At 43.3% G+C, this 26,541-nt stretch overlaps 1 protein-coding gene across 6 annotated transcripts in view; it reads left to right on the top strand.

Moving 5' to 3' along the window:
* Positions 1-22,708, top strand: part of Nr5a2 (nuclear receptor subfamily 5 group A member 2) — a 123,770-nt gene extending 101,062 nt beyond the window's left edge. For all 6 annotated transcript variants that reach the window (XM_055598120.1, XM_055598117.1, XM_055598119.1 and 3 more), the window contains one exon: positions 19,578-22,708. In XM_055598120.1, the coding sequence (XP_055454095.1) occupies positions 19,578-19,825 (248 nt within the window). In that variant the 3' untranslated portion in view covers positions 19,826-22,708. The remainder of the gene's footprint in view (positions 1-19,577) is intronic.
* Positions 22,709-26,541: the final 3,833 nt, after the last annotated feature.

Here is a 26,541-nt window from a genome sequence, read left to right as displayed (position 1 = left end):
ATGCCTGGTAGAGGAAACAAACATCTGTACTGTCCACTCAAGGAGTTAATGGGGAGATCATCCCCATTTTGTTTTTACAGAGCCGACCTGTAGAGACAAGCAAGTCTCAGACTGCAGTGAGTGTCATCCATATTTAATGTGCCTTGCTATCACAGTCAAACATCTCGGATGGTTATCAGCACCACTTAAAAATATGACTCCTTGTTAAATAATTAATACCCGTGATGGGGAGCTTGAAGCAGTGCTCAGAGCTCTGGTAATTAATGGGCTGGTTACAAGATGCAAGTAACGTGGCTTAACCACTAAAGCTGCTGTGTAGGTCTGGATGTTTTAACATTAAGCTGTGTGTATAGACATGGCAAAGGGGAGGGGTCGTTGGTAGTGATGGGTAGGAGGTAGGAGAGCAGATCCCAAGCATCCCAGGAACCTCAGGACTTGGTACCTTTTTGGAAGGCAGAAGCTGAGAATGCACAACTTTTTCTGTTCTGAGATCTGTTTTATCCACTTCCCATGAGAATTAGGAATGAACCAAAACTCTGTTTATTTACTTGCTTGTTCTCAATATCGTTGGCTGTTCTCAGAAATTATCCCCAGAGCTTTCTTGGAGGAATTAGTCCACAGCATCTCAGTTCTAGGAATTGAGAGAGGAAAATGGCCTCATAACTGCTCATCAGCAGGCAGATTCCCCTCAACCCCCCCCCCCCCTTCATGAGGGAAAGAAAAAGCCTTCGGTGGATGAAACATTGTCTTGTGTCCTTTTGCGCCATTCTGGGCAGTCAGTCTGGGAGGAAGTATCGGGCGATAATAGGACGGTCTTTTCAAAGAAAGCCCCAGGTTTCACGTTAGCAGAAGCCATCTATCAATTCTTAGGATTATGCCATGATTTACTGTCAGAGCCCCATGTATTCTGTGATTTTCTGCCTCCCGTGAAACATTGTGCTTTCCTTTTCTATTGATGTATCAACTATAATAGTTACAAGCAGCTACAGAAAAATCAATAGCAAGCTTTCATTACTGTGTACATCAAGTCAAGAGCCCCGTGCTTCAAGAGCGCACCTTGTTAGATACTCACCAGTGGAAGAAGCTTCTGAACTACTATTTTTTTTTCCAGACCGAATGAGAAAAATCAACTTAGAGAATTATAAGCATTCACATTTTATAAATATGGCTGTCATATCTATAATATATAATATATATATTGTATACATATGGTTGTCTTCTAAATGGAAGCATAGAATTCTGCAGAGGGTATGGATAGAGGGAAAACAAGTATTCCAAAATGAGCATGAAGGTCGGCTGCCACGTGTTCTGGTCTGTGATTGTGTTCAGGTCATCCAGACATCCAAAGCAAGCACTGGGTTTGTAACGGTCTGCTATTAACATGCCAACACTGGCAAGTGGTGGGCCTGGAGAACTGCCAAGGCTGGTCTTGCCCGGGTCTTCACCAAAGTTTAATTCTCTTTCAGAGTGCAGTTGGAAAAACAAGAGGGTACGGCATTCAAAAGCGACAAATACGTTTATTTGGTCACATTTAGCTACCAGATAGTACACGTAATCCCTGGTGGCTGGAGAAGGAAATGCATGTCCAGGTCATCTGGGGGCCGAGAGCTTTCCAGCACTTCAGCCTTGACTTGGGCAACACACAGAGGAGACTGGCAAAGCAATTAATTCAAGGGGTCCTGATTCTGGTCCATGTGAAATTATAAGGCCCAGAGAAGTCCCCTCTCAGAGGATGTGCACTGGGTGCTCTCAAGCCTGCAGGCTTGCAGAAGTCACCGTCGCTTCCCGACAGTAACAGTCCACGCGAGTAATTTTCACCTGCCTTGATTTCCATCCAACTCCAACCCCCAGTTTATTTTGATCTGGAGAAGGCAAAAACCTGTGTCTTCAAAATCTCGAAACATTTAAAAACAAATAAACAAACAAACAAAAAAACCCTGTGTACAAACTAAAATCTTGAGGACTAGATCGATCTCTCCCAAAAGGCCATTTTGAAATATTGATGAATCTAAACAAATGGTTTGATTTCTCTCACTTTGTTTTGTCTTGAGGGGGTGAGAGGAATATGACAGCAATGGACTTCTCCGATATCTTGTTTTCTTTCATAGTCTTCCCAGTTCCCCCTTCCCTGGGCTGTGTGGGTGTTTTAAACGTAGACATTCTAACGTTACCGTAGTATGCTTTCCCCTGGAAGCTCTGCACTGACTCCTTGCTATTCTGCAGGGCTTGCGCAAAGACTCCTTGTGGTTAGCTCATGCTGGTTATAACTGAGGATCCTGGGAAGCCAGCAACAGGCACCCCACCCTCCTGTTGCACCTCTTTCTGGGAAGAAGCTCTTCATTGCCTGAATAAGTCAGGCATTAATGATATCAGCAGGGTTAAATTGCCTCTCCCCTTCCCAGTGCTGGAGCTATAACCCATAGCTTTACAAGACCAGGCAAGCACTTAACCCTTAATTTGTATCTTCTCGGAGTGCACACACAGACAGACACAGAAACACACACACATACACAGAACACCTATTTTTCCCCCTTTAGGATTTAGGAGCATGCCACTCCACCTGGCCTACCGTTAGTCTAGTAGCTGAAACTGTTTTGTTTTGTTTTTTAATGTATAATTTCTTTATGTTTGTGCATCTCTTTGTATACCTGTCATATGTGTTGGGATTCCTGTGGAAGCCAGAAGAGGATATACTCCCCAGAGCTGAAGACACAGGGAGCAGTGAGCTGCTTGGTGTGGGTGCTGGGCCGCAAGAGCCACACATGCCCTTAACCACTGAGCCATCTCTCCATCACCCTTACCTCAGCTTAATAAATGGTCATCCTAACTATAATCCGAGGGCTGTGTAAGCACCGTTCAGATGATTACAGAATCTCTGTGCCTGCAGCTGGTACTTCCCCTAGCTGTCACGCAGGTGGTCAGTAGATGCACAGCCTCAGGGGTCAGCCCCCAGCTGGGGTGGAGGGAGAGATCCTTCCATAGCCACCCAGGAGAGTGACGGCTTCACCCTGCTCCATGGCGGAGGTCAGAGGGTGCAGAGTCCAGCAGGAAAGGAGCCGGATGTTATAAACAGCAGGGGCTTTCCGAGCTGGCCATTCTGAGCTCCGCAGGATCACGCTGGTGGGGAAATCCAGAGTGACGGCAGGTGAGCCACCACCTGGCTCCCTGCCACAGAGGTTGCTGGATGTGTGTGCACACATATGTATACATGTGTGTTTATATGTATCTATACAAACATATGTACATGCGTGTATATACATACATACGTATATACTTGAAGTAGGTATTCAGCAGGCTTTAAAAATAGATATTATGGAAGGATATCTTAAGCAGAAATCGTGACTATATTAAGAACGAGGCAGGACTGAATGAGTGAATCTATAGCGAACGAAGGAAGGATAGTTTTGTAGACCAAACACGCCTCAAGGCAGCTGCTGTTACAGTTTCTTTCACTAGTCACACAAGACTTGAGTTTCCTTCCCACTCCAGGAGAAAAACAAAAGAGGCCCGTGTCAACATTTCTTTAGTTGCACCCACACAAATGTTGTTGTTTGACCTGTTTGAATTCTGAATGTGGTGCTTTGATAAATAATCTGAGAACTGACCTCAGGTCCTCTCCCGTCTCACAAATGTACTTTTCACTTTTGAGCCTGTTTCCAGAAGTGTCTTCCAGATCCTCAGTGCAGATCCCCTGAGTTCAGAGTCAGTGTCCTGACACTGTGAGACGCACCACTCGGTGCGCTCTTGTAGCAGTGTCTGTGGACAGCCCCAGAGCTGGTGTGATTTCCTGTACGGCATTTCCCTCATCCTGGACACAGTTGGGCAAGGGTCAGGTCTGTGCCACGCACCCTCCTCTGACTCTGTCTAGCCCTGCAGTCCAGACCTTACACGCAGCCTGAGGAGTAGCCTATATGCAGCTGGATTAGTGCAGCTGACTAGGATGTAATCACCAACCCTCACTCATGCCCACCAAAGAAAGGCTCCCTCACCACTGGCGTCCCCCAATTGCCCTCTCCTGGAAGGTAGGCAGTCTCGGTAGTAGGGGGGCCTTCTACTAAGCCAGGCACAGTGGCACAGGCCTGTAATCCCAGCTCTCAGGGAGGCAGAAGCAGGCAGATCTCTGTGAGTTCGAGGCCAGCCTAGTCTACAAAGCAAGTCCAGGACAGCCAAGGCTACACACAGAAACCCTGTCTCAAAAAACCAAACCAAAACAAACCAAAGAAACAAACAAAAAAGTTAAAACTTTAACTTTCCACCAAGTTGGAAGTTAAAACCTAATAGAAGTTTCAGCTAAGCCCCAGGAACTAAGCATTAGTGACCAGAATAGACATGGTTAAGAAGCAGTTGTATTTCTAACAGTGCTCAGTGTGTTGACCATGATGGTGTGGGCTTTTCTGGCTCCTTCAGAGTGTTAAAAGATGCTTCATTCTGCTGGCTCATTGATGTGTCTGCCACAGCTCACTACTGTCTGCAGCTCCAGGAAATCTGACACGCTCTTGGGGGCTCCCCGGGCGCCCATAGTCAGGGAGGGTTGTAGGCTTCAGGAAGAGCTGTGAGTCTAACTGTGGGACCAAGATGTGTCAGGGCTTCGGTGGAAGGGTATGCACTTCAGGAGTTATCCTCAAGCCTCATTTCTGATCCAGCAAAGATTTGCTCTCTCAGAAACAAAGAGCAAGGTAGAGATGGGGCAGAGAGAGTAGAGCTTAGACTGGGTCTGGGCTCTAATCTCAGCTTTGTTGTTAACCAATGTGAGAAAAGGGAATAATATTGTTAAGAACATTGATTTGTCTTAAGCATCAAACCAGATAGTACTAGCACTGAGAGGTACTTAAATATTCTGAATTAGTATCAATTAATTAATAAATCATGAACCATAATATTAACCATAATAAATCATTATAACCATAACCACAAAACTTTCTATTACTTACACTTAAAGTGTAACACTGACACCGCTACGTGATACTTGCATCCCCTGTCATGGTCACACTCTTTCTGCCAGGGCTTTTCACTCAGATTTGGCCTGGGATAGAACGTGCTCTTGGTTAAGTAGGAGTTAGATTATCAGGAATTTGTGTTAAAGCGGTGTTGAGAAAAGTAAACATCCCTTCTTCACAGTCAGAGAACAGCATTCCAGAGGAGTGAGACAGTCCTGCCATTGACCACAGCCCAGGATGGCCTGCAGCTTCTTCCTTGTGGTACAGTTCATTATATTGGTCCTTACAAAGATATCTTCAGTTTCTCTGTCAGTTTTCAATCCATAGATAACCCCAACATCAGAGTGTATGTGGTCATTGAGATCTTCAGCACTGAAGGAGAGAGCTTGGTTCATCTTTCATCTACAATTGGAAAACTGAGTTGGTGGAGGCTGTCCCTGACTTTGGCATAGGCATCATTAATTGGTGACACCCCCCCCCCCCGAAGCTCATGAGTAGATTATTTGATTTGTTTTATCATTAAGCATCAGATCCCATGAGACAGTCGTGGGTCCATAGTGGCAGCCTGAGCTGAGCAAGCATCTGGGGCCCTGTGCCCTCCCTCAGGGAAGCCCAGTGGAAAGGGCGGATGGCCTCAGAGTAATGACACTCTTCCTTTGCGCTGGTATCTGGAAGAAGGTGTGCGGGTAAAAAAGTTGCATGTAAGCTTTTCTAGGCAAGGACTGGGTGTTCCTGGATGGGGACAGTCAACAGGGCAGCTACAGGGAACAGCTAATGCTGTCTTTTGAGCCAGGTATTTTTTTTTTTATTCATATTAGAGATGAGGAAACTGAGCTATAAAAGCAGTTTCTTAAACCAGCATAATCAGATATAAAATATACTATGATCACTGTCTTAGCAGAATGTAGTTACACTTAAAATCATAGAACAGGATAGCTTCTTTGGCAGAAGAAAAGTTCCGATACTTCTCAGCCTAATCTCCCTGTTAGATCTCCACTGTGTGATTACACAAATACGAAACAGATTGGTGATATAGATTTTCTGTCTTTCACAGAGAAATACAAATCCATGAGTGATTGAATGAATTATTAATTTAAGTTATATCCAAAACCTAGATAAGTATTCGGATTTAACAATCTTGCTAGGTAATCATTTTTTTCCCTTTTAACACCCCACCCCAAAAGACCCTCTCTTTTAATTTTTCAAGCCAAGTAATTCAAGCTAAGTATTGGTTTTTTAGGTATTTTTTTTCCCTTTCTTTTCAACCTCTGTCTCATTTGAGCAGAATTTTAATAAGATAAGGGAAATGATGTAATAACAGGTAAAACGTGTATCTAAGTCTTAAAAGGCAGCTTTACTTTAGCTTCACAAGCTAATGAAACCCTGGATGCATAGGTGTGTGTATATATTGACAGTTCTCATGGGCCTCCCCTTGAGGAATTGTGTGGATTGTCAGGCATTACTCTTTAGAATAAATGGAAGCAGAGCATTCCACGTACAGCAAGCCCCACTACCGCAGAACTTTTCAACTTGGTGGCCAAAAGCTGCACATGTATTAAAGAAATGCCATTTCACTCACCGCAAGCAAGTGCTTCCTGGGTACTGGGCACTAAGTAATAGGTACTAGATCCCTTCTTGTAGCCTCTATGAGCACTGCATGCACAGACATGCACACAGGCAAAACATCTGTGCACCTAAAGTAAAGAGAAATAAACCTTTAACCAAAAAAAGTAGTAGAATGGATCAAGTACATTAAAATGCTCAAGCCTTTCCCTGACACTGTCATTTATCCATCGTGTATCTCTTTCTATAAAACAGTAAGACTGGGGTTGTGAGAAGTACTCAAAAAGTGATTAAAAAAATAGAGAAAAGGGCTTTGGCAGTAATTAAAAAAAAAAAAGACCCAAATTTTAATTCTCAGAAAGCCAATATTTTATAAAAATCCTAGACCAATAAATAAAGTAGACACAATGACACTCTTGATTCCCTGATACCTCACATTCTGCTGCTTGTTTAAGGCTAAATTTATTTCTCCCAAGTAGGATGTGCAGAACCCAGAACAGGAAAGTACCCTGAACTTCCCAACAAAACTAAATCTGAAGCCGAATACCTGAAATAGTAGGCTTCAAGTTCCTTGGTGTTAACTGGCGACCTACCACCAAGCCCCATAGAACATCCTGCTGTCTGAAAAGAAACTTTCTTTTCTTGTTACATGCCTTTTGGTTTTTTTCTTTTTTGGGGGGGGGGTGTCATCATGTGACTCTGCCTGTATTGTAATTCACAATGTAGAGCAGGCTATCCTGAACTCACTTCCCAAGTGCTGGGATTAAAGACCTGTGCCACATACCCACCCCAGCCTTGTTTTGTTGTTCTATCTTGACACATCTGTACAATGGTATCTATGCAATTACTACATCCATTTCCATTGAAATGAAGTGGATCCAGGAAGTGGGGTTCTCCCGCACTTGCAACCCCATCCTCCATGGTACCTCAAAAGGCAAACCATTGCAAAGATGTTGACAAAGGACTGCATCCCTCACCCAGGGGTCTGGTCTGTTGTTGAGCAGGTCGCAGAGGACAGTGGAGTTTTAGCTGTCTGTCTGGTTTCCCCATGTCCTCTGCCAGGAAGTTTCCTTTGACCTTTGTGCACAGTCAACACCTGGCAGTGAGGCCCAGGTAATATGAGTTGCATATAATGGTTTGCATAACGCCGAAAGCCTTCATTTTATCATTGCCATGTAAAGAAGACTTAAAACAGTATTTCCATACTCTTTGGTCTCATGGAAGCCTCTTTTTCTTCTCCCTCCCTGCCCATACATGCCCATTTTCTGCCTGAAATGGTCTCCCTTGCTATCCTCCGAGAACAACCCCTGAAGACTAGGCTTTGAGCAGCCTTGTGTGAAAGTGAAGCCCAGAAACAGCAAGTGGCTCCTGGCAATCCAAATTAGAGGGCACATCTTGTGGACAGACTTGTGTTTCAAAGGAAGGGATTTCTATAAAATGCTGAATTATGAAGGAGTATTGATTGTGTGGGTTGAAGTATCTAGAATACTCCATCTTTTGTTTTCCAGACTTGTTATAATATAGAGAAACATATTCTCAATGTAGCTCCCTGTCTGTCCTGTGCACGTCATACTCTCTAATGTTACCCCTTTTTCTTTAGATATAATCTCCCCAAAAGTTGATACTGCTTGCAAAACACTACCAAAGCTAAGCAAGTTGAGCAGAATTGGGTTGATAGTCACACGTACCCAAAATAATATTTTAATTGGCTTGAGCTAATATTTGATCCACGTTCATAAAAGTTTGAAGTCAGATAATTAAATGCAAATACGGTCTTCATCCGAAAGACGATAAGAATGCCTTTAAGCTAATATTTTTAACAAGAACTGTTCAACAGCACTCTCTTGTAAATTTTATCATACCTGAGGCAGTTTTCCTCATTCGATTAGCTGGAAAGCTGAATTTATCCCGAGGCAAACCAGACATCTAGTACAGGCTAAACTCCACAACTGGAGCTTAAATTTGGCTTAATATATCCCCACTTGGATCTGCCTGTTTAATTCTCTTTCATATGATAGCATTGGCTTATTCATAGTCTTGACTTGGCCACCTGAACAAACTGAACCTCATATCTTATTCTAAGAAAATAAGAAAACTTTGCAGAAAACCACTGAAGTTCCTGAATGGAAATCAAATGCAAATGTGCGGCTCAAAACTGTTTCAAGATGAGACTGTAACAATAGGGGTATGGCAGGGGCATGAATGTGGCTGTCTCCTACTCTATGGGGACAGAGGTGCCCTATGAAAGGATACAGGGGATTGTAGATCCCAAGACCTGCCAAGGCAGCTGCAGCTGTGATGCTCAGCTGTGGGAGGCTGGAGCCCACCTACTTTATCAAACGTTAAGCCTGCTTCACACACCAATTTAAGGACACCAAGAAAATGCTAAGTAATATATCCTTTTAAATTCTGTTTCTTTGTTTAAAATATTCAGGCAGTTCACATAGAGGGACCTTATTCTGTCTTACTGTCCATGCATGTATTGGTAGCCGTCACTGACCTATACAGCCCAATACATATGGCCTGTTTGCTGGACTCAAAACCTCAGCACCATACACTGCCTTTCTTATGTGGTTTTTGTTCCTAAAGATTTTGGAAGTTAAATCACAAATCATCCTAAAGATGTTAAAATGTTTCTTAGAATTAGGATCATGAATTCCAGTTCAGCTGGGTGGACGAGATAGGACCCTATCTCATCTTTTTTAAAAAGCAAAGAAATGGTCTGTGTTAGCTGATACAGTGTCCCTAACCTGGCACATAGACCCGAAACAGTCATTCTTGAAAATGTTCACCTTGCCCACTTTACAGTTTCAAATTTCCCTTTGTTCATGTAGCTCAATTTCTACAATTTTTAACCAAGTTGTACTTTTTCTAGAGACAAGTTATAGGAGATGTGTTCTATTGAAATTCTGAATTTGGAAAGGCCATGAATTAGTAGTGGGGACTGCGGTCTCACAGGGAACATGCCCAGTAAATTCCCACCACATTAGTTTTTCTATGCTTCGTATTCCTGGAATCTTAATAGAAATTACTAAGTTCAGTTGTAGAGGCATTGAGTGCAGGAGGGCATGCCTGGACTGTGTGTAGAATAAGAAACACAAGACAGGCGTAGGCTGCCTCCTTCCAAGAGAATGTGTCTAGTAGCAGAGACAAGAATGAGCCAAAGACCAGTGGATCGAAAAAGAAAAAAAGCATAATAACATATTACCAGAAGCATTTAGACGGTCTCTACACACAAGCAAGGGACTAAGTCAATGTGTATGAGAGAAACGTGCAGACTCGTTTTGTATAGTTCGACAAAGGCAGAGACATCATCCTAGGCTGCAGCTGTGTGTGTTGCTGTCTTGCAACTAACAGGCAAGTGGCCATGGAACACTCAGTGCCCTGATGAGCAAATGGAATGTGTCACCGAGTCATTCATGGACAGTGAGGCCTGCACTGAGCCTGGGGATCAAGACCAGTTAGCCGAATGAAGGTGAAGGAAAGGAAATCTCACTTAGAGGGGCCAGCACAGGCCGAGGCCCATCTGAAAACAGTTGGTAAGAGGGGTGAAATCCGACTGGAGAGGTAAATGCCAGATGAATGTCTTTAATCTTTAGCCCAAGGGCAGTAGCAAGCCGTTGGAGAATTTCGAGCACACAATCAGATTCCCATTTAAAGCTATCCTTCCGGCTGCCCTGAAGAAAATGGATCGGGGGGCAGGCAGCGTTGGAAGAATTGAGAGCAGTTAAAGAGGTTGCTGAAGCAATAAAGGCCAGTTCTGGTGGTGACAGCAAGTAAGGGATGGATTGGAGACATAATTAGGAAGCAGATCCAGCAGGACTTGGCGTCTGGACTGGCAAAGAGGGCAGTGAATGCTTTTCCATCTCAAGCTTATGGCCTAGCCAGACATCTGTAATTGGATGCCTTCTGGTCTGGGACAGGCAGGAGAAGTACAGGCTTAGCACCCTGGAGACTGGGCTGAGTTGTAAACACTGTGAACTTCTAAGATGCTCCCCAGCTATCTGGGTGAAGCTCTGTGCCAAAAGCCATATTTACGTGGCAGCCTCCAGTGTGGGCATGGCCAAGCTGGTGAAAATGCTGAGCGTGGCAGAGCAGAATGTCCCACTCGGAAGCCGGTCCAAAGGATCTGAGAAACACGTGCATACTCAGTGTTACAGGCAAAACACCTGGCAAGCCTCTGGATGACTCTGTTTACCCACACAGCACAATACCTAGTGGAACTGGGGTGCTGTTAGAGAACAAGTCTGTGCGAAACAAAAGGCTGCTGTGAACTCAGTGTGGGAGAATAACAGCATGCCAAGCCTTGACGAAAGAACAGACACCTCTTACAGTTTGTTCATCTGCTGGGTGCTGGCCAGATGCTGGGGGTCCCAACTGACAGGGCCATGTCTCTCATTCAGGACTGCCTTTCTAGGTGAGAAAGGCAACTTAAAAAAAAAAAAAAAAAAAAAAAAAAAAAAAATGTCCTTTATGTACTAGTTTAAAAAAAATAACTAAAATGTTGTTATCTAAATAAACAGACAAAAAGAAAAAAAAAAAAAAACAACCTAGAAAAACATGTGTATAGATGGCCCAAGGGCTACATCACATAATTAGTGCTCAGCTGTGGGTATTAGATCAGGCTTAAAAACTTGTATGCGTTTTGTTAATTTCTTTTACTTCCCCTGTTGCTAGGGATGGAAGCAGGACCTAACCCGTGCTAGGCAAACACTCTGTCGTGGCTCTAGTTCTGGCCACAAGTTACTTTTTTTCTTTTCCTGGACCCCTGCCCTGCGTTCCTGTCTCAGTCCCTCCCCGTCCCTCTCTCACTCGTGTGTGCATGTACGTTTATGCATGCGGAGGTCAAAAGTCATGGTTGACCGGTCTTCCATCTCGTTCACTGAAGCAGGCTCTCTCTGTAAACCCCACAGCTCACTGATAAGGCTAGCTTTACTGACCAGCTTGCTCTGGGAATGTCCTGTTTCCAGTGGAGGGGGCTGGAAGTATAAGCTAGATAACCATCCCCACTCTATGTGTGTTTGTTTGTTGAGTCAGGGTCTCTGTATACAGCCTTGGCTGTCTTGGAACTCACTATATAGACCAGGCTGGCCTCCAACTCAGAGATCCACCTGCTGAGTACTGGAATTAAATGTGTATGCCACCATACCAAGCCTCCCACAGAGCACTTATATAGATTTGAGAGATTCAGACTCTGGTCCTCATGCATGTTTGACAAGTGCTTTAACCACTGAATTATCTCCCCAGCCCAGTAAAGTTTTAATTAAGGCAAAGTATGTACAGACTTCATCATCTTAATTTTCCCTATAGATTCAAATTAATGTAAATCTCATTTTATCTCTGTTTGGGGCTTCTTTTAAGAACAGTTTGGGGTTCATAGCAAAATTAAGACAAAAGCACAGATTTCTTGTTTTGCCTGTCCTCTCTTCCTCCCATTTGTAGAGCCTTCCCTATCACCAGCATTCTTCACTGGAGAGGTACATTTGCCAGTGGACAGAACTTTATTGGCATTTCATATAGTTGCTCTTCAGGTTGTGCTCATGTTGTGTTCATGTCTAGTGGAGAATATTCTGTGGATTTAGACCACCGTATAGCAACACAAATTTCCGTTGTGTATCCTACAGTACCATTCCACTGCCCTGGAAAGAGTTTGTGTTCCCTCTATTCATTTCTGTCTCCCATTTACCCCTGGTGACCACAGATCTCTTATCATCTCCACAGCTCATTCCTTCCAAGAATGTCATAGTCAGTGTTATAGACTATTTTCTATTTCCAAATTGTCTCCTTTGATCAAAATTCACAGTTGAGGTCACCTGCAACTTTTTGAGACTCTATGGCTCATCTCTATCTTGGCTAAGATCCAAGTTCATTTATTCAGTCTACCAACTAATAGATGTCTTGATTGCTTCTAAGTTTATACAATTATGGGTCATGCTGCTATAAATAACAATGTATGATATTTTATGTGGCCACACCTTTTGTTTGTCCAGTTTCGCTTAGACATTGTCAAAAGACAGGATTTCACTATGTAGACTAGACTGGCCTCGATCTCATGCTCTTCCTGCTTCAGAAACTCAAGCACTGGAATTACAGGAATGGACTCCTGTACCTGGCTTCAGTTTCACCCATTATTAAATATAAGTTCAGTAGTGGTGAGTTCATGCCGTACAGCTGATCCACAAAGCTTTTTTCACCTTGCAACACTAAAACTCCATGCCCACCAAACGGTGACTCTAATCAGTGTTCTGTGTAAGTCTGACCTCATGACATGTCCACATCTCCCAGGGACAGTCCCAAGACTAGGTCGGAGCACTGCTGCTTCTTTAACTTACGTTTTATTATCGTTGTGCGAGTCAGTTCTCCACCTTTATGTCAGCTTCAGGCCTAAAATTCAGGCTATCAGGTTTCCAAAGTTTATTAGTTTTTGCTGCTGAGATAAAACACCATAAACCAAATAGACTTAGGCAGAGAGGGAAAATGTGTCTATCGCGACACGGAGGCATGAAAGCAAGAGCAAGAATCTGAGAGATGACATTTCAACCCCAAACACGGGAAGCAGAAAGAGTGAACGAGAATGGGATGAGTCCACAAACTCTCAAGGCCCACCCCCAGTGACATACTTCCTCCATCAAAACCACATTTCCTAACTTCCCCGTACAGTGCCACCAATTGAGAGGCAAGTATTCCATCTGAGCCTAGGAGGGACATTTCCCATCTCACCAACCATCCCTGGTGTATTTTCCTATAAAATGCACAGAATTAAAGGCATGGCTGCAAGTGACATTCTCCATGTACCAATGTTCCTTGAGCCCTGTGTCTTAGCATGTCACAGACAACATAGAACACCATGTTTGTTTGTGGCCAGTGGGGCTCAGACCTAAAAAAGTGGGCTGGGAGGATGAGAGTGGTCACCTGAAACTTAACATTTGACAGTGGTTCCATGAATGGTCTTTTGGTTTACTTACATGTTTTGTGTACCTGGGTGCTTTGTCTGCAAGTATTCCTACACACCAGAAAATGGACATTGGATCCTAAGGTAGACAGTTGTGAGCTGCCATGCGAGTGCTGGGAATTGAACTCAGGACCTCTGAAAGAGCTTCTGGTGCTCTTAATCACTGAGCCATCTCTATCTAGCCCCCATGAGCTATCTTTTTTTATTGAGAATGGGATGGTGCCACAAGTACTTCGGCCTCACTTTAATTTTGGAAAATGCACCATCAGAGATTGTTTTATTCATGAAAATGGCCAGGTTGACCGCTGCTGAGAAAGGCCATACCCACCTTAATGTGTTGCTGGAAGCAAACAGAATCTCCACATGACATCTGCACAGTGGGTCCTTCAACGGAGCCCACGCGGTCTCTTCCAGACCTCCACCCACTCCTGCACTTTCAGGCTTATGCATCCGTGTCAAGTTTCAGCCCCGCCCCTCTGCTGGATCTAGTCTGCCTTTGTACTTCTGTCACGCATGCTTCCACTCAGCCAAGGCTCCAGCTAAAGTCTCCACATCCATTCTTCCTTTTCATGCCTTACTGTTGGCCACCAACTTCCTTAATAGATACCTGGCAAGCAGTGCGACTGGCTGGGTGCCTACCGTGTCAGTTCAAGGCCATCAAGCCTTGATGATTTCCAGCTCTATCCTCACCCTTGTGGCCACAATGTTCCCCTGTGACTTCCAGGCTGGGCTCCTTGGTGAGCCTATACCTCCTGTCCCTCCTGCACACACCAATCTCCCTTTTGAAAATAAAGCATGCCATTTCCTCCTGTGCCTGACGCACGACCCTTTAAACCCACCCCTCCCTGACCCGCCCACTCCCCTACACATGTATATTGTGCTGCATATTGTGTTCCAAGGTTGGCTTCCTTCTGTTCTGAGGCTTTGTGTACGGGACCCTGTCTGCGGGACATTCTTTCCATCTAGTGCTTAGTTCACCTCTATTCACTCCTCAAAACAAGTGGGCTAGAGAGGTGACTCGGCAGTTAGGAATACTGACTGATCTTCCAGAGGACCTGGATTTGGCTCGCAGCACCCAAAACTCCTGAAGCCTCGCCTCCACTGAGAAACTTTGACCCCAGAGTTAGGGGTCCATCCAATGTGGTTCTAAGGTCCTACGGCCTCTCACATTAAATGAGCTACTTAACACAGGGGCTGCTGTTCCTGTATCTTCACCGCCTAGCACAGGCTCTCCTGAATGGGTTAATTCATGCACTGTGTGTGTATGAAAAGGGAAGGCATGCTATAGAGCCTTTTCTAGACCATAAAGGCCCAAAGTTGTAAGAGCCTGAGTTTCTACAAATGTACAGAGTGCGAGCATTTTGTGTGTATCAACCTTCCCAATGCTGCAACCCTTTAATCCAGTTCCTCATTGTTGTGACCCCCAACCATAAAACTGTTTGCTTTGCTACTTCACAGCTATAATTTTGCTACTGCTGTGAATCATAATGTGAATGTCTGTGTTTTCTGACGGTCTTAAGTGACCCCTGTGAAAGGGTTGTTTGGCCCCAGAGGCGTCACGGGCCACTGGTGTACCTGGTTTTGAGTGCAGCCCCTCTGGAAGGTTATGTTTCTTGTCACTAATTTGCTTAAAGACATTTCAGTTGTGTGTTCTAGTTGGTAAATAAGCATACCGCCATAATTATACCACAGCAGAGGGGTTACAGAGCTGAGTTGGGAATGTTGGGTTTCAGGGTTTATTGGAGACTGAGACTAGAGTCTCATTTTAGGCACCTGCACCCGAGATGTCCCTCCTATCACCCCACCTTTTCAGGAGTGAATTTTAGTCATACAAGAGCTTCCTGTCCAACCTCCCACACTTTTTACAAAATTATTTATACAAATTATTCAAATTCATCAAATTCTTTTAAAACTTTCTTACAGAAAGTCCTTTCCCCTCCCCACATCAAAGGCTCTCTTTAGTCAAAGCATGTGACGGTAGCTGTATATTACAGCCTGTCATCCCTCCAAAGGCTTCAAGGAAAAGAAGTCCCCCACTCCCTCCACTTTGCTGTTAAAGACTGTATTTCCAGAAAAGACGCTTAGTCTGGGTCCCTGCCAGGCCCCTCGCTCAGAGAAAGACCCATCTTTGAAAGTGTATGAAGCAGCAAGGTCGCTTTTTCTCCTGTGACAGTGACCAGAAAGGCCAAGGGTTCATCTTCAGAGAGAGCTGAGTTCTGCCAGTGACATAAGTCAGCGCAGTAATATATTCAAGAAGGCCTAAGGGTTTACTTCTCAATAAGGATGGGGGAAAAAATTGTGAGTGCCCCACTGTGAGCTTATCGAAATGCGCTTCATAGAAAAAGTTGGTAATTAGTCCCTGAGTGAATAAAGTAGAATAGATGAGAGATTGCTACTTAGACAGAAGCACAAAATGCTCTTGCCAGTCATCAAATTTTAAAGGCTGTAGGAAGGGGTTGGGGGATGCCTCTGCCTGTTTACACACAGTCTCCTACACAGAATTTGTAACAAGTACTGTTTTGTTTGTTTGTTTGTTTGTTTTCAATTGTATGAGGATGAAGGTTATGTAAATTCCAAAGGAGTGCAGAGTGCCAGATGCAAAATGTTTGAGATCAGGTGTAAAATGCCACAGAGCTGGTGGGGATTCTGGCTGCTCTCACCCTTTTCCTCCAGCTGCTGGGGGTCAGCTGCTGCAATCCAGGTGTGTCACAAGACCATTTATGGGGGAGCCGAACCACAAGTCTCAGTCCTTGGCTATTTAAATTAGTTGCATGAACTCATGTGAAAACTAATTCAGTGGTTGTTGTAGGAATACACTCAAGTTTTTGAAACCCTTCCTAAAGAGGACATACACAGAGAGAAAATTCCAGGTTTCCGGGAGGAGGTTTTTCACCTATATTTTGGCATTTGTCTTTTCTATTGCTTTTAGGTCTGTGCGAGCTCGTCTCTGTGAACCGTTTAGATTGGCTGGGAAATCAAAGTTTATCCAAGCCTAGAGATTCAGAAGACACAGGACCTCAGAGAGGAATGACAGGCATCCCGTAACCCTCAGTAGTGAAACATGTAAAACAAGCCTTGCTATTTGGGCCACAAAACTGACCATAGTGTGATTTGACTAGCGAACATTACGACCTCTAAAATACTCGATAGCAGTTGTGTGCGTATGTGTGTAAATTTTTCAAAATTTGGTTTCTAGTTGAAAAAGAAAGCAAACTGGTTCACAGGATCATAAAGGGAGCATTTCAGGATTACTGTTAATCAGTCTTGTGTATTTTCTGAGGATCCATTGACTAAGGTGTGGTCCTCTCCTCAGCTGCCTGCAGGCTTTGTATGGAAATGAACAGTTTAATAGGTGGAGGCAGCTCAGAGGCAGGCAGGTGAGAGCGCCATGATGCAGCAACTGCTCGCCAGCAAATGAGAGCCAGTTAGCCAACACTGCCTTCTCCTCTCCTTCCTCCTGGAATTCACAGTCCTGCCGCTGTTTCTTCTGTACCGGGATTACTCATGTGTAATCATGCCTGGCTTTTCTTTGCTTTTTTAATCTTGTAAGTATCTTTGCCACCTGCATAGACACAGAAGTCTTTAGGACAATTAACAGCATACATTCTATTCTATTTAATTCAAAATTCATTGAAGCAGCCTTGAGAAAGAAATTAGTCATGTGAATTCAACCCAGATGATTAAAGAGGAAAGATATATATATTTGGCCAAAATAATGTGAAACTTCTTTCCTATATGGAAAACTTCAAATGTTTTGAACTTTTCAAAGAATAATTTCGACTAGTATTTCTTGAAGTTAGCCATAAATGATAACCTGAGGATTATACGTGCTCAGTTTAAAGTAGTAGCTCACAAATATTCTGTTTTATACTCATTTTTGAAGCAGCTTTTACTCAGTTTTAAATTTATTTTTTGAAATTTTTTTTCTTATTAAAATTTATTTATTTTGTATCCCAGCTGTAGCTACCTCCCTCATCCCCTCCCAATCCTGCCTCCCTTCCTCTTCTCCTCCCATACCCCTTTCAGAGTTCACTGATAGGGGAGGTCCTGATGAGACCTGATAGGCTAGGGTCAGATGGAAGGGGAGGTGGACCTCATTTATATTTTATATTGCTCAAATTTCTGCATCCTCCCTACTCCCTCTTTATTGCTAGCTTTTTTTTCTTGTGCACATTTTTCTGTGATGTGAAATCTCTCTCTCTCTCTCTCTCTCTCTCACACACACACACACACACACACACACACACACACAGACACACGTTTTTCAAGACAGGGTTTCTTTGTGTAGCCTTGGCTGCTCTGAAACTCTCTCTGTAGACCAGGCTGGTCTCGAACTCAGAACTCAGGGATCGCCTGCCTCTGCCTTCTGGGTGCTGGGATGAAAGGCTTGTGCCACCACGCCCAGCTTCGTTTCACAGAATTTATAGTTCTCTTCAAAGCACTACAGCATAACACTCATGCAGATTTCTTTTTCCCTCTGAGACAGAACACATTGATCGAATTTCTGATCACTTAACACTTGGTAATTTTGAGCCAAGCGTTAACTCTAGATCATAGCCATATTTGTAAATATTTTAAGTAACATGAATCCACTTTAAACTGCCATGTGTGTCAAGTGTCAGGTGCCAGAAATGGTACAAAGCTTCCGTATAGACTGATCGCGCCACTCAGTTCACAGTCAAGGGTGTCTGTACCTTCCATCTCTCCCACTTTGAACTAAGAATTATTCTCTTAACTCTCACAATATGTATCTCCTCACCAATTCTTCATTGGTTTGGATCTGGGCTAGAGACTTGGTAATAAAGAAAAGCTGTTTAGTAAAAATATAAACAGTCAAATCGTCTGGTCACACGTTAGCGGCACGTGTAAGGTGACTTTATTGTGGGCTCAGCGGGAGACCACCAAGAGGAGCACTACGGGCACAGCACAGGCTAGTTCAATGCGGACTAAAACGCTGGATGGGAGTTACCATGGTAACAGTTACTTCTCATCCAGCACATTTAACCTTTCACTCATCTTACAGTATGTGGTTTACTTCAGAATCTTGTTTATTTTTGTCCAATTAGGCAATGAAGAGCAAATATGGCTGCATCTGTTTACTCTCTGTGCGGGGATACAGATAAACACATGCACATCTGTGTATTTTTCCAGCAGCTTCTAACACACTTCATACAAAAGTTATCCATTGAACATAAATAAACTCCAGAAGTAAAATTTCGACATTCCATCTTTTCCTCGCCCATCATCTGTATTTGTATGAGTGTCTGACTTTTGTGATGCTTTGTCTCTTTCTTATCTAACATGCAGAAGGACCTCTAGGGCTGACATCTGAAAATTGGATGTTCACTGCGAGTTAGGCAGGATGAATTACTCATGTCCAGCTTCTTCATACCGGTGACCCAGGACCAGGAGAAAAAAAAGTCAGACTTATGGAACCACATTCAGGTTAAAGGGCACCAAGCGTCCTGGCTTGCATTCTACCTAAAGGACAAGGCTTTCATTTGATAAAGATCATTAGTCACTGAGATATATATTTGAGAGAGTTCCCAGTAGTGAACCTTCAGTTGGCAGTCACTGGAGTGTACCAGATGGTTCATTAGCATAGGCTAGACAAGTCAAAGGCTTTCAGAATCATTTAGAAAATGTCAAACAGAAACAAGAACCCTGTCACTTTTTATTAGAATTAACTACATCACACCCTGGACACAGATTTCACCTTGGGTCAGAAAAATTAATACAGAATTATATGAATTGTGTAATATACTGGTTTAAGATAGGTCTTTCTCTAGGGACTCATTTGCTGGCAATATATTATGATCCTTCTACTTTAAGAATCCTCAAGCCTTTCCTTTTATAAGATATGAGAAGAGTTGACCTTGCTCAAAATCCATTGGTGTCTAATTGATTTGAGGTACATGCAGAATTTCAACAAGACAGTCTGGCAAAGCTCTTTTGCGATCCTTTTCCCTGGAAGCTTGGTGAGTGAGGTTTACTGAATATTCAACAGCATATAAAATATACTTTTACATCAAGAGAAAAAGACATGAATTGAGCATTGCTTTAGTAGAGAGGAGTCTAAGAGAAAACTTTGCCATTGAAATCTTGTCTTTGTTTTTTAAATGCAGATGTCAAGAATCTTGAGAACTTCCAGCTGGTTGAAGGGGTCCAGGAACAGGTGAATGCTGCCCTGCTGGACTATACGGTTTGCAACTACCCACAACAAACTGAGAAATTTGGACAGCTGCTTCTTCGATTACCAGAAATCCGGGCAATCAGCATGCAGGCAGAAGAATACCTCTACTACAAGCACCTGAATGGGGATGTGCCCTATAACAACCTTCTCATCGAAATGCTGCATGCAAAAAGAGCCTGAGTTAGCATCCCTAGAAGCTTGCTCTAGCAAGAGAGACTGAAGGGAGAAGAGGAGGAAGACAATACTCTGAACTGCTCCAAGCAACGCCAATTACAAACTTGGTTTAAAGACACTGAATTTTAAAAAGCATAATAATCAAATGCTTAGTAGCAAGTAAATGATATATCAGGGTATTTGTACTGCAAACTGTGAATCAAAGGCTGCACGTCCCCAAAGGATTCATATGAAAGACATTGCAATGGGGTGGGTTGGACTCACAGATGGAGTCCAATACCACATCAGAATAAAAATAGATGGAACGATTCTTGTATATTTAAACTGATCTGTTGTTAAGAAATTCAGCAATTGATCTGTGTTATTAATTGGGCTTGTCCAGAATTCCTCCGTGGTGAGCTGAACAACTCTCAAGAATACTCGGGCTGTGCCTTGGCAGCCCTCTCCCTCCTCCCAGAAGGCCCTACACCTTCTGACCTGTGAGCCCTAAAGATATATATTAAGGACTTGTGTTCAGCCACACCCAGTAGTAGCTCCACTAAATCATGAATTCTGAGTGTCTGTGTCTTAGACCTGCCAACAGCTAATAAGAACAATGTATAAATATGTCAGCTTGCTATTTTAAATATGTTCTGAAGTTTGTTTTGTCGTGTGTTCGTAATTTAAAAAAAAAAAAAGCAGGCAGTATCCCTCTTCTATATAAGCATTAGTTAATATTAAGGGAAATCAAATTTAAGCAAATACTTCCAACAAGCAAGTTAGATCTTATTTCTGCTATTGTTGCTGAAATGTGGCTTTGGCATGGTTGGGTTTCATAAGAATTTTTGGCCAAGAGGCTTGTTAGTATACATCTGTCTGTTTAGTCATCAAGATTTGTAGTTTGCTTAAAAATAAAACATTAAACATCTTTTGTTGGATGTCAAGTAGTCACCGGCTAAGGAGCCGCAAAATCAAAGCATGTTAAGCAATGCCAAATGAAAGAAAGGTTGAGCTGTGAAGGTGACTGACTTGAGGTTCACTGTAGTTGTGATTGAGCATCTCCTACCTAAACCTGGGGTACAAAAGCAGTGAGTTTGCAAATGGCCTGCAAAGACAAGAAAGTCAATCTCCTGCCGTGGAGAACAGAAGAAAGTGATACTGGCCTCTCTAAGTCATAGACCAAAGCCTGCTGTAGAACAAAATACTGGAGGACAGAGATGGCAAACAAAGTCTCCAAACAATGCTGTCAGTATTAGCATGTGATGCCACAGGTATGGAAGCCTTGCCTTACTTCCTGGTCCTAAAAGGGAGCTGTGCAGATGTGGATCAACATTTGTTGAAAATAAAGTATTAATACTTTAAAGTCAAACAATATAGTGTTTACATTCTTTAGGTCCTGGGGGGAGTTGGGGGGGAGACTCTGAAATTACAAGATAAAAAAAAAAATCAGTAATTTCTTTAATGTTATTTTTCTGATTAGTAATTATTTTTAACAGTGCTTAATTATTGTATGTCGTGAGACACTAAAATCAAGAATGGGATTCTCATTTCGTCTTTAATTTGTTGAGATTATCAGCAGCACAATCACTTGTAGAAAAATCTCCCAGTCCCTTAATTTTTTTTCCACAAATGTTTCTGGTTTTGGAGTAGTTTATTTATATTGTATATCATAGTTTCAACTGTAGACAATTATGATGCTAATTTATTGTTCCTTGGGTTACCCTTTGTATAAGAGAGAGCGAAGACGGAAGAAACCAAATATATGTGTTTATTATAGCATGTCTTCAAGTTAGTGGAACATAGTTCAGGGGTATAGAAGGGTCGTAATGAGTAAATCCATCCACTTGATCACATGTCCAGAAATTCCCATAATCCTTCTGTAGTTTATTTACTGTCCATTGTAAATCACGCGACTTGTAGCTTTTTCTTGTTTTTAAGTCATGTTAACAAGATAGAGTCTTACCTGGTTTTCCTTTCCAAACATTGTAAGTTGTATACCAAAGATATTAGTTTATTACTTCAGTGTGTACAAAGAAGATTATTTTATTACATTTATTAGTCACCTTTCATATCCACACGAGGGATGCACAGTAGCTGTGCTGGGCATTGACTCGCAGTGTTGTCTTCAGGGTTCTAAGAAGGATTCAAAGTCATTAATCAGAGGTCAGATCCAAAGCATTAAATAAAACAGAAACATGGCCGTTCCTTCCAACTCAAAACCAAGTTGGTTAAAGGCACATGGAGAAGGAATGGTGGTACCTGTGATTAATGAGAGAGCTCTGTCCTGTCTGTCAATGTGGCTAGAAGGATGGCTACTGGAGATTTTTTTGAACATTGGGAAAAAAAATCCATGTTTCCTTATTTTAAATATATAGTATCCTACCCGACCCCCACTGAATATTAAGCCTAAAAAATTGTCAAATACTGGTATGCTGTTCACCTAGTTAGCTTTTACCCTGAGAATGGTTAGAAAGACAGCCAACAGTCACACCCGTACCGAGGACAAAAGCAGTTGAGCAGGTGTGTACTGGCCCTGCATCCGGGGCCCTTTCAGAGCTGGCCAGTTGTCTGAGGTCAGTTGGTAGCCAGTTTGTAACTTGATGCTGCCTTCTGGATTCTAGGATTTGCTAATAAAGGCAGACTGGAGTGGGAAGGTTTTCGGCTGAGCTGGGTTTCCTGTAGTTGGTCTCTGTAAACGGACAATCTGTAACGTCTCAATCTTTGGATTACGGCTCTTCTGCAACTGCCTTGGACCCATGCAGTGTTCAGAGTGTAAGGTCGCTTACTTGTTGACGTTCTCTTACTGTATCAGTGAAATACATATTGTCGTGTCAGTTCTTGCCAGGAATTTCTTGATAAAATGGACTTTTTTCCAGTATTTCAATAAATGTTGATATGCCCACCCGGTAACTTTTAAAATCCTTTATGTTGTCCTTGCGTTGGATATGGAAGCATCTAGTGGTTAACAAGGTGAGGGACCAAAAAAGGTTACATTAGGTGATAGCTCCCCTCTCTCGGCCTTCCGTGTAAGGCTTCAGATGTCAGCAAATAATGCAGAACATTCAATCTGTACACCATCCAGCACAAAATACGGCATTTCATGTCATTTACTGTCTTAAGCAGTTGGCAAAATATTCTCAATCTAATTTTTTGTCTACAGAACAGTACCCTAAAGTGCCTTTTGAATTCAGGTCCTCAACCCAGGCAGTGGTGACACACACCTTTAATCCCAGCATTCAGGAGGCAAACGCAGGTGGATCTCTGAGTTCCAGGCCAGCCAAGGCTACATAGAGAAACACTGTCTCAAAAAACAAACAAAAATCAGGTCCTCAGAACAGTTTAATTTTAAGGCCCTTTGAACAAACCAATGCTTTTGGACTGGACCAACGCATTGAGGACTGGGGCAGGGGATTGCGTTTATTTTTGCAGTTACTAATGCTGGAATTCATGGTTCTGTGCATGCTAAGCAAGCCAGGACTTCTGCACCAAACCCCAGTCCAGAGGCAGCACTTTGAACAGAGGTCTTTGATTCAAGGGCACCCTGGCAGCTTTTACCATTCTGTCTCTTAGCAAAGACACTAGGCACCAAGAGGCAAAAATCAGAAAAACCAGAAAAAAATCAGACAGCTCACAACCACCTCCATGAATGTATCAAGAACGCAGAACCAGAGGCTAGGGCTATGGATCAATAGTCAAGTGTTTATACAAATATGAGGACCAAGGTTCACATGCCCAGAACCCATAAAAGTTAGGTGGACGAGACCTCTATCAGTAATCCCAGCCAGAGGGGTGAATGTAAGATTCACAAGATGCTAGAGAAAGAAGACACCAAGGTGACCTCAGGCCTTCATATGCAAATACACAGGTATGTGTATCACATAACATTACTTGCAGACCCCAAAAAGCCTTCATCCTTGGAAGTTTAACCCTAAAATGCCTGTTCAATACTATCCAGTTTTTGGAGACATTCAAAGAAGTTACAAAAGTCCATTTCAGAAATAAAACATGTACTATAAAGTATGACAAGTCACAAACCACTTGCTATGATTATAAACCATCAAAGACCAGCCTCCCCTCTCCACTGTGCCCTTCTTATCCTCTGCAGGCTAAGACAGGAAGGAGGCCTCCATCCTGTTCTAGGCAGAGCCTGACATTTGTAGGGTACTGTAAAGAGTTACCAGTTGGTGCATTCAGATCTTGCGTACACAAACACATCATGGAACTGAGATTTTAAGCAACTAAACAATGCTTAATCCCACCTACCCTGTCAACCCCCACCTTCTGCTCCACAAAAAAAAACTACCTAAATGATTCTTGGCATACCACAAAAAAAAAAAATTAAATTAAAGCAAATACATATTCATGTTTAGTTGAACTGCGACTTACACCTTTCTTACTCCATGTGTACCCAGTTTATCCCCCAGATCAGCTTAGGTGAGAACATTGGTGTTGTTTTTAATGTTTTTTTAAAGTGGTTGTATATATTCTTTTTAAAAGCAGGGAGAGTTTCTCCAGAGTCTCTTGACAGCTGGCAGAGGTCATTCTGACAGAGCCAAGGGGGGCCCAACGTCCATTCTTAGAATAACACACTCCAAGTTGCTAAATCCCCTGCACCATGAGGCGCCCAAAGGAGTGGAAAATGACTCATGCTGATGTGCGTTCGGTCGTTCTGTTGGATATTCAAAATAGCTTTGAGGGGGTTTGTGCCTTTAACTAAGTTTGACGTTCAGTTTGAAGCCATCTCTGATGTATATTTTTATGAGAACCATGTGGGGCCTTTGTTCACCAGAACCCAGGTCAGAAAGCTACAACACTTAGTGGTCTTGACATTTCCCTGGAATAATACAGACCAATTTTCCTTAGCGCTGAACAGGAAGTGTATAGTTTAGTCACTCAAAATAAATATTCTTGGAGGAGTTTAACTGCTTCGCATGAGCATTTGTTTTATGTTAAGTTGGGAATTAATAACGTGGTGAGTGGTGGCAGGCTACGCTTGTGGTTTTGTTTGGAGAAGAGCCTTCCTTGCATGCTTGTTGCTAAGAAAGAGGGAGAGTGGCAAAGGGGCCATTATAATTAGACTAACTTCTGGGTTTGAAGTTGGACTATCAAGAACCCAGTAGGATGCCCAGACCTGGGTTCTTCCTGATCCGTCCCTCAGAGCTGAGGCTGCCTCAGGAGCCACAGTCACTCCAAGCTCTCCACTACATACAGCAAGCCTGAGAATTTCAGATTCTCTCTAGGACCATATTAGCTGAAAATAACCAGAGGAGCATTACCAAACAAGGCACAGATGCCTAGTTAGCTGTCTTTGCCCATCAACCTGACAATCGCTCTTGTGTGGTCCAGTGCCATGCCCCATGCTCTTTGCTCTGGGATACCCCTCTGAGGATGAATCCACTCCCAATCAGCTATGGGAAGATGGGGCATCCCCACACTTCTGTGCCAGGAGCTGAAGCCCATCCAGATTTCCCTCCCAGTGTACCCCTCCTCTACTTCTGCACCCCTTCTTTCCACAAGGCCTCAGTATCTAAAACCCACCAGTCCCTTTTCCTGCTGCTCTCAAATCAGCCCACATCTGGCCCCTGACACTTTAGATCAGACCCTTGGCATCTCTTGCCTGAAATTTTGTGGCAGATTCCTGGCTAGACTCCTGCTGTTAGTCTCTCCATTCCCAACCTCACTCCAAACAGCAGCCAGCCCAATCCATTCACCTCCGTACAACCTTCCCACACCAGGGTCAAGGCCTTTCTTGACTTGGCCACTCCCTGCCTCCCAGCCCAGCCCCAGAGAACCTTGGCTGGGCTGCCAGTACACAGACTTCTCTACTTCTGTACCCCTGCATACCGTTCCCCACGGCAGGTGAACTCCACTGAGACACACCACCCGGTGCCACTCAGCTGAGACTCACACCTCTGCAAAATGTGTGCTAGTCTCATTAAATTTTCTCCCATGTCTGATCCCTCACCAAAAAATAAATAAAAACGAACAGGACTGTCAGGGCAAGTGCAGTGACTCAGTTATTTCTAAGCTGCGGCTCAGGGCAGACAGTGATCCGATCCTTCTCATAATTTCCACAAAAGAAGAATTGAGGCTCCCTGACCCACAGACCCCATTAATCCTTGGCAAGTTTTCTAAAACTTAAAATAAAATACAAGAGAAAATTAACAAGAAAAGATGTGGGGGGTCTTTGATATGTGGTGTTTGTAGCTTTTCTTTGGGAAAGGGTGGCTCAGACTCTCATAGGTTCCAGCCTGTGGCGAACGGGCCTCATTGTAGACTGCCTGTGGAGAGATGGTGCCTCATGGCAGAAGCACTTGATGAGGCAAACTGTTCACCTCATGGCCAAAAACCAAAATAGAAACAGGAAGAATCTGGGGTCTCAGAGTTCTCTTCAGTGACCTGGGGAGCTCCCACAAGGCCCCACTTCCTAAAATTCCCATCACCCTGAGGACCAAGATTTTAACCCATAGATCTTTAGGAGACATTCAAGATCTCAACCACAGCAGTCTTCATTCACCTCAACTTAGACCACGCACATCTTAAGATGTGCTTGCATGCACAGCCTGGTGGGACCTAGTGCCCATCCAAGATGCATGAATGCCCCGAGCCTGTATCACAGGAGTATTTCCATCTTTCAAGGGTGATTCACTCATGTTGCTAACTGGCCTATGACTTTTCCCGGGAAGACATGAACAAACATAGGACAAAGAAACACTTCTGCCTTAGTCTACTAGGAAACCAGT

Source organism: Psammomys obesus, unplaced genomic scaffold (genome assembly GCF_907164565.1).
Source record: "Psammomys obesus unplaced genomic scaffold, mPsaObe1.curated_primary_1811, whole genome shotgun sequence".
Taxonomy (NCBI): domain Eukaryota; kingdom Metazoa; phylum Chordata; class Mammalia; order Rodentia; family Muridae; genus Psammomys; species Psammomys obesus.
Note: the sequence above shows the minus strand (reverse complement) of the source record. Positions and strands in the feature narration are given on the sequence as shown.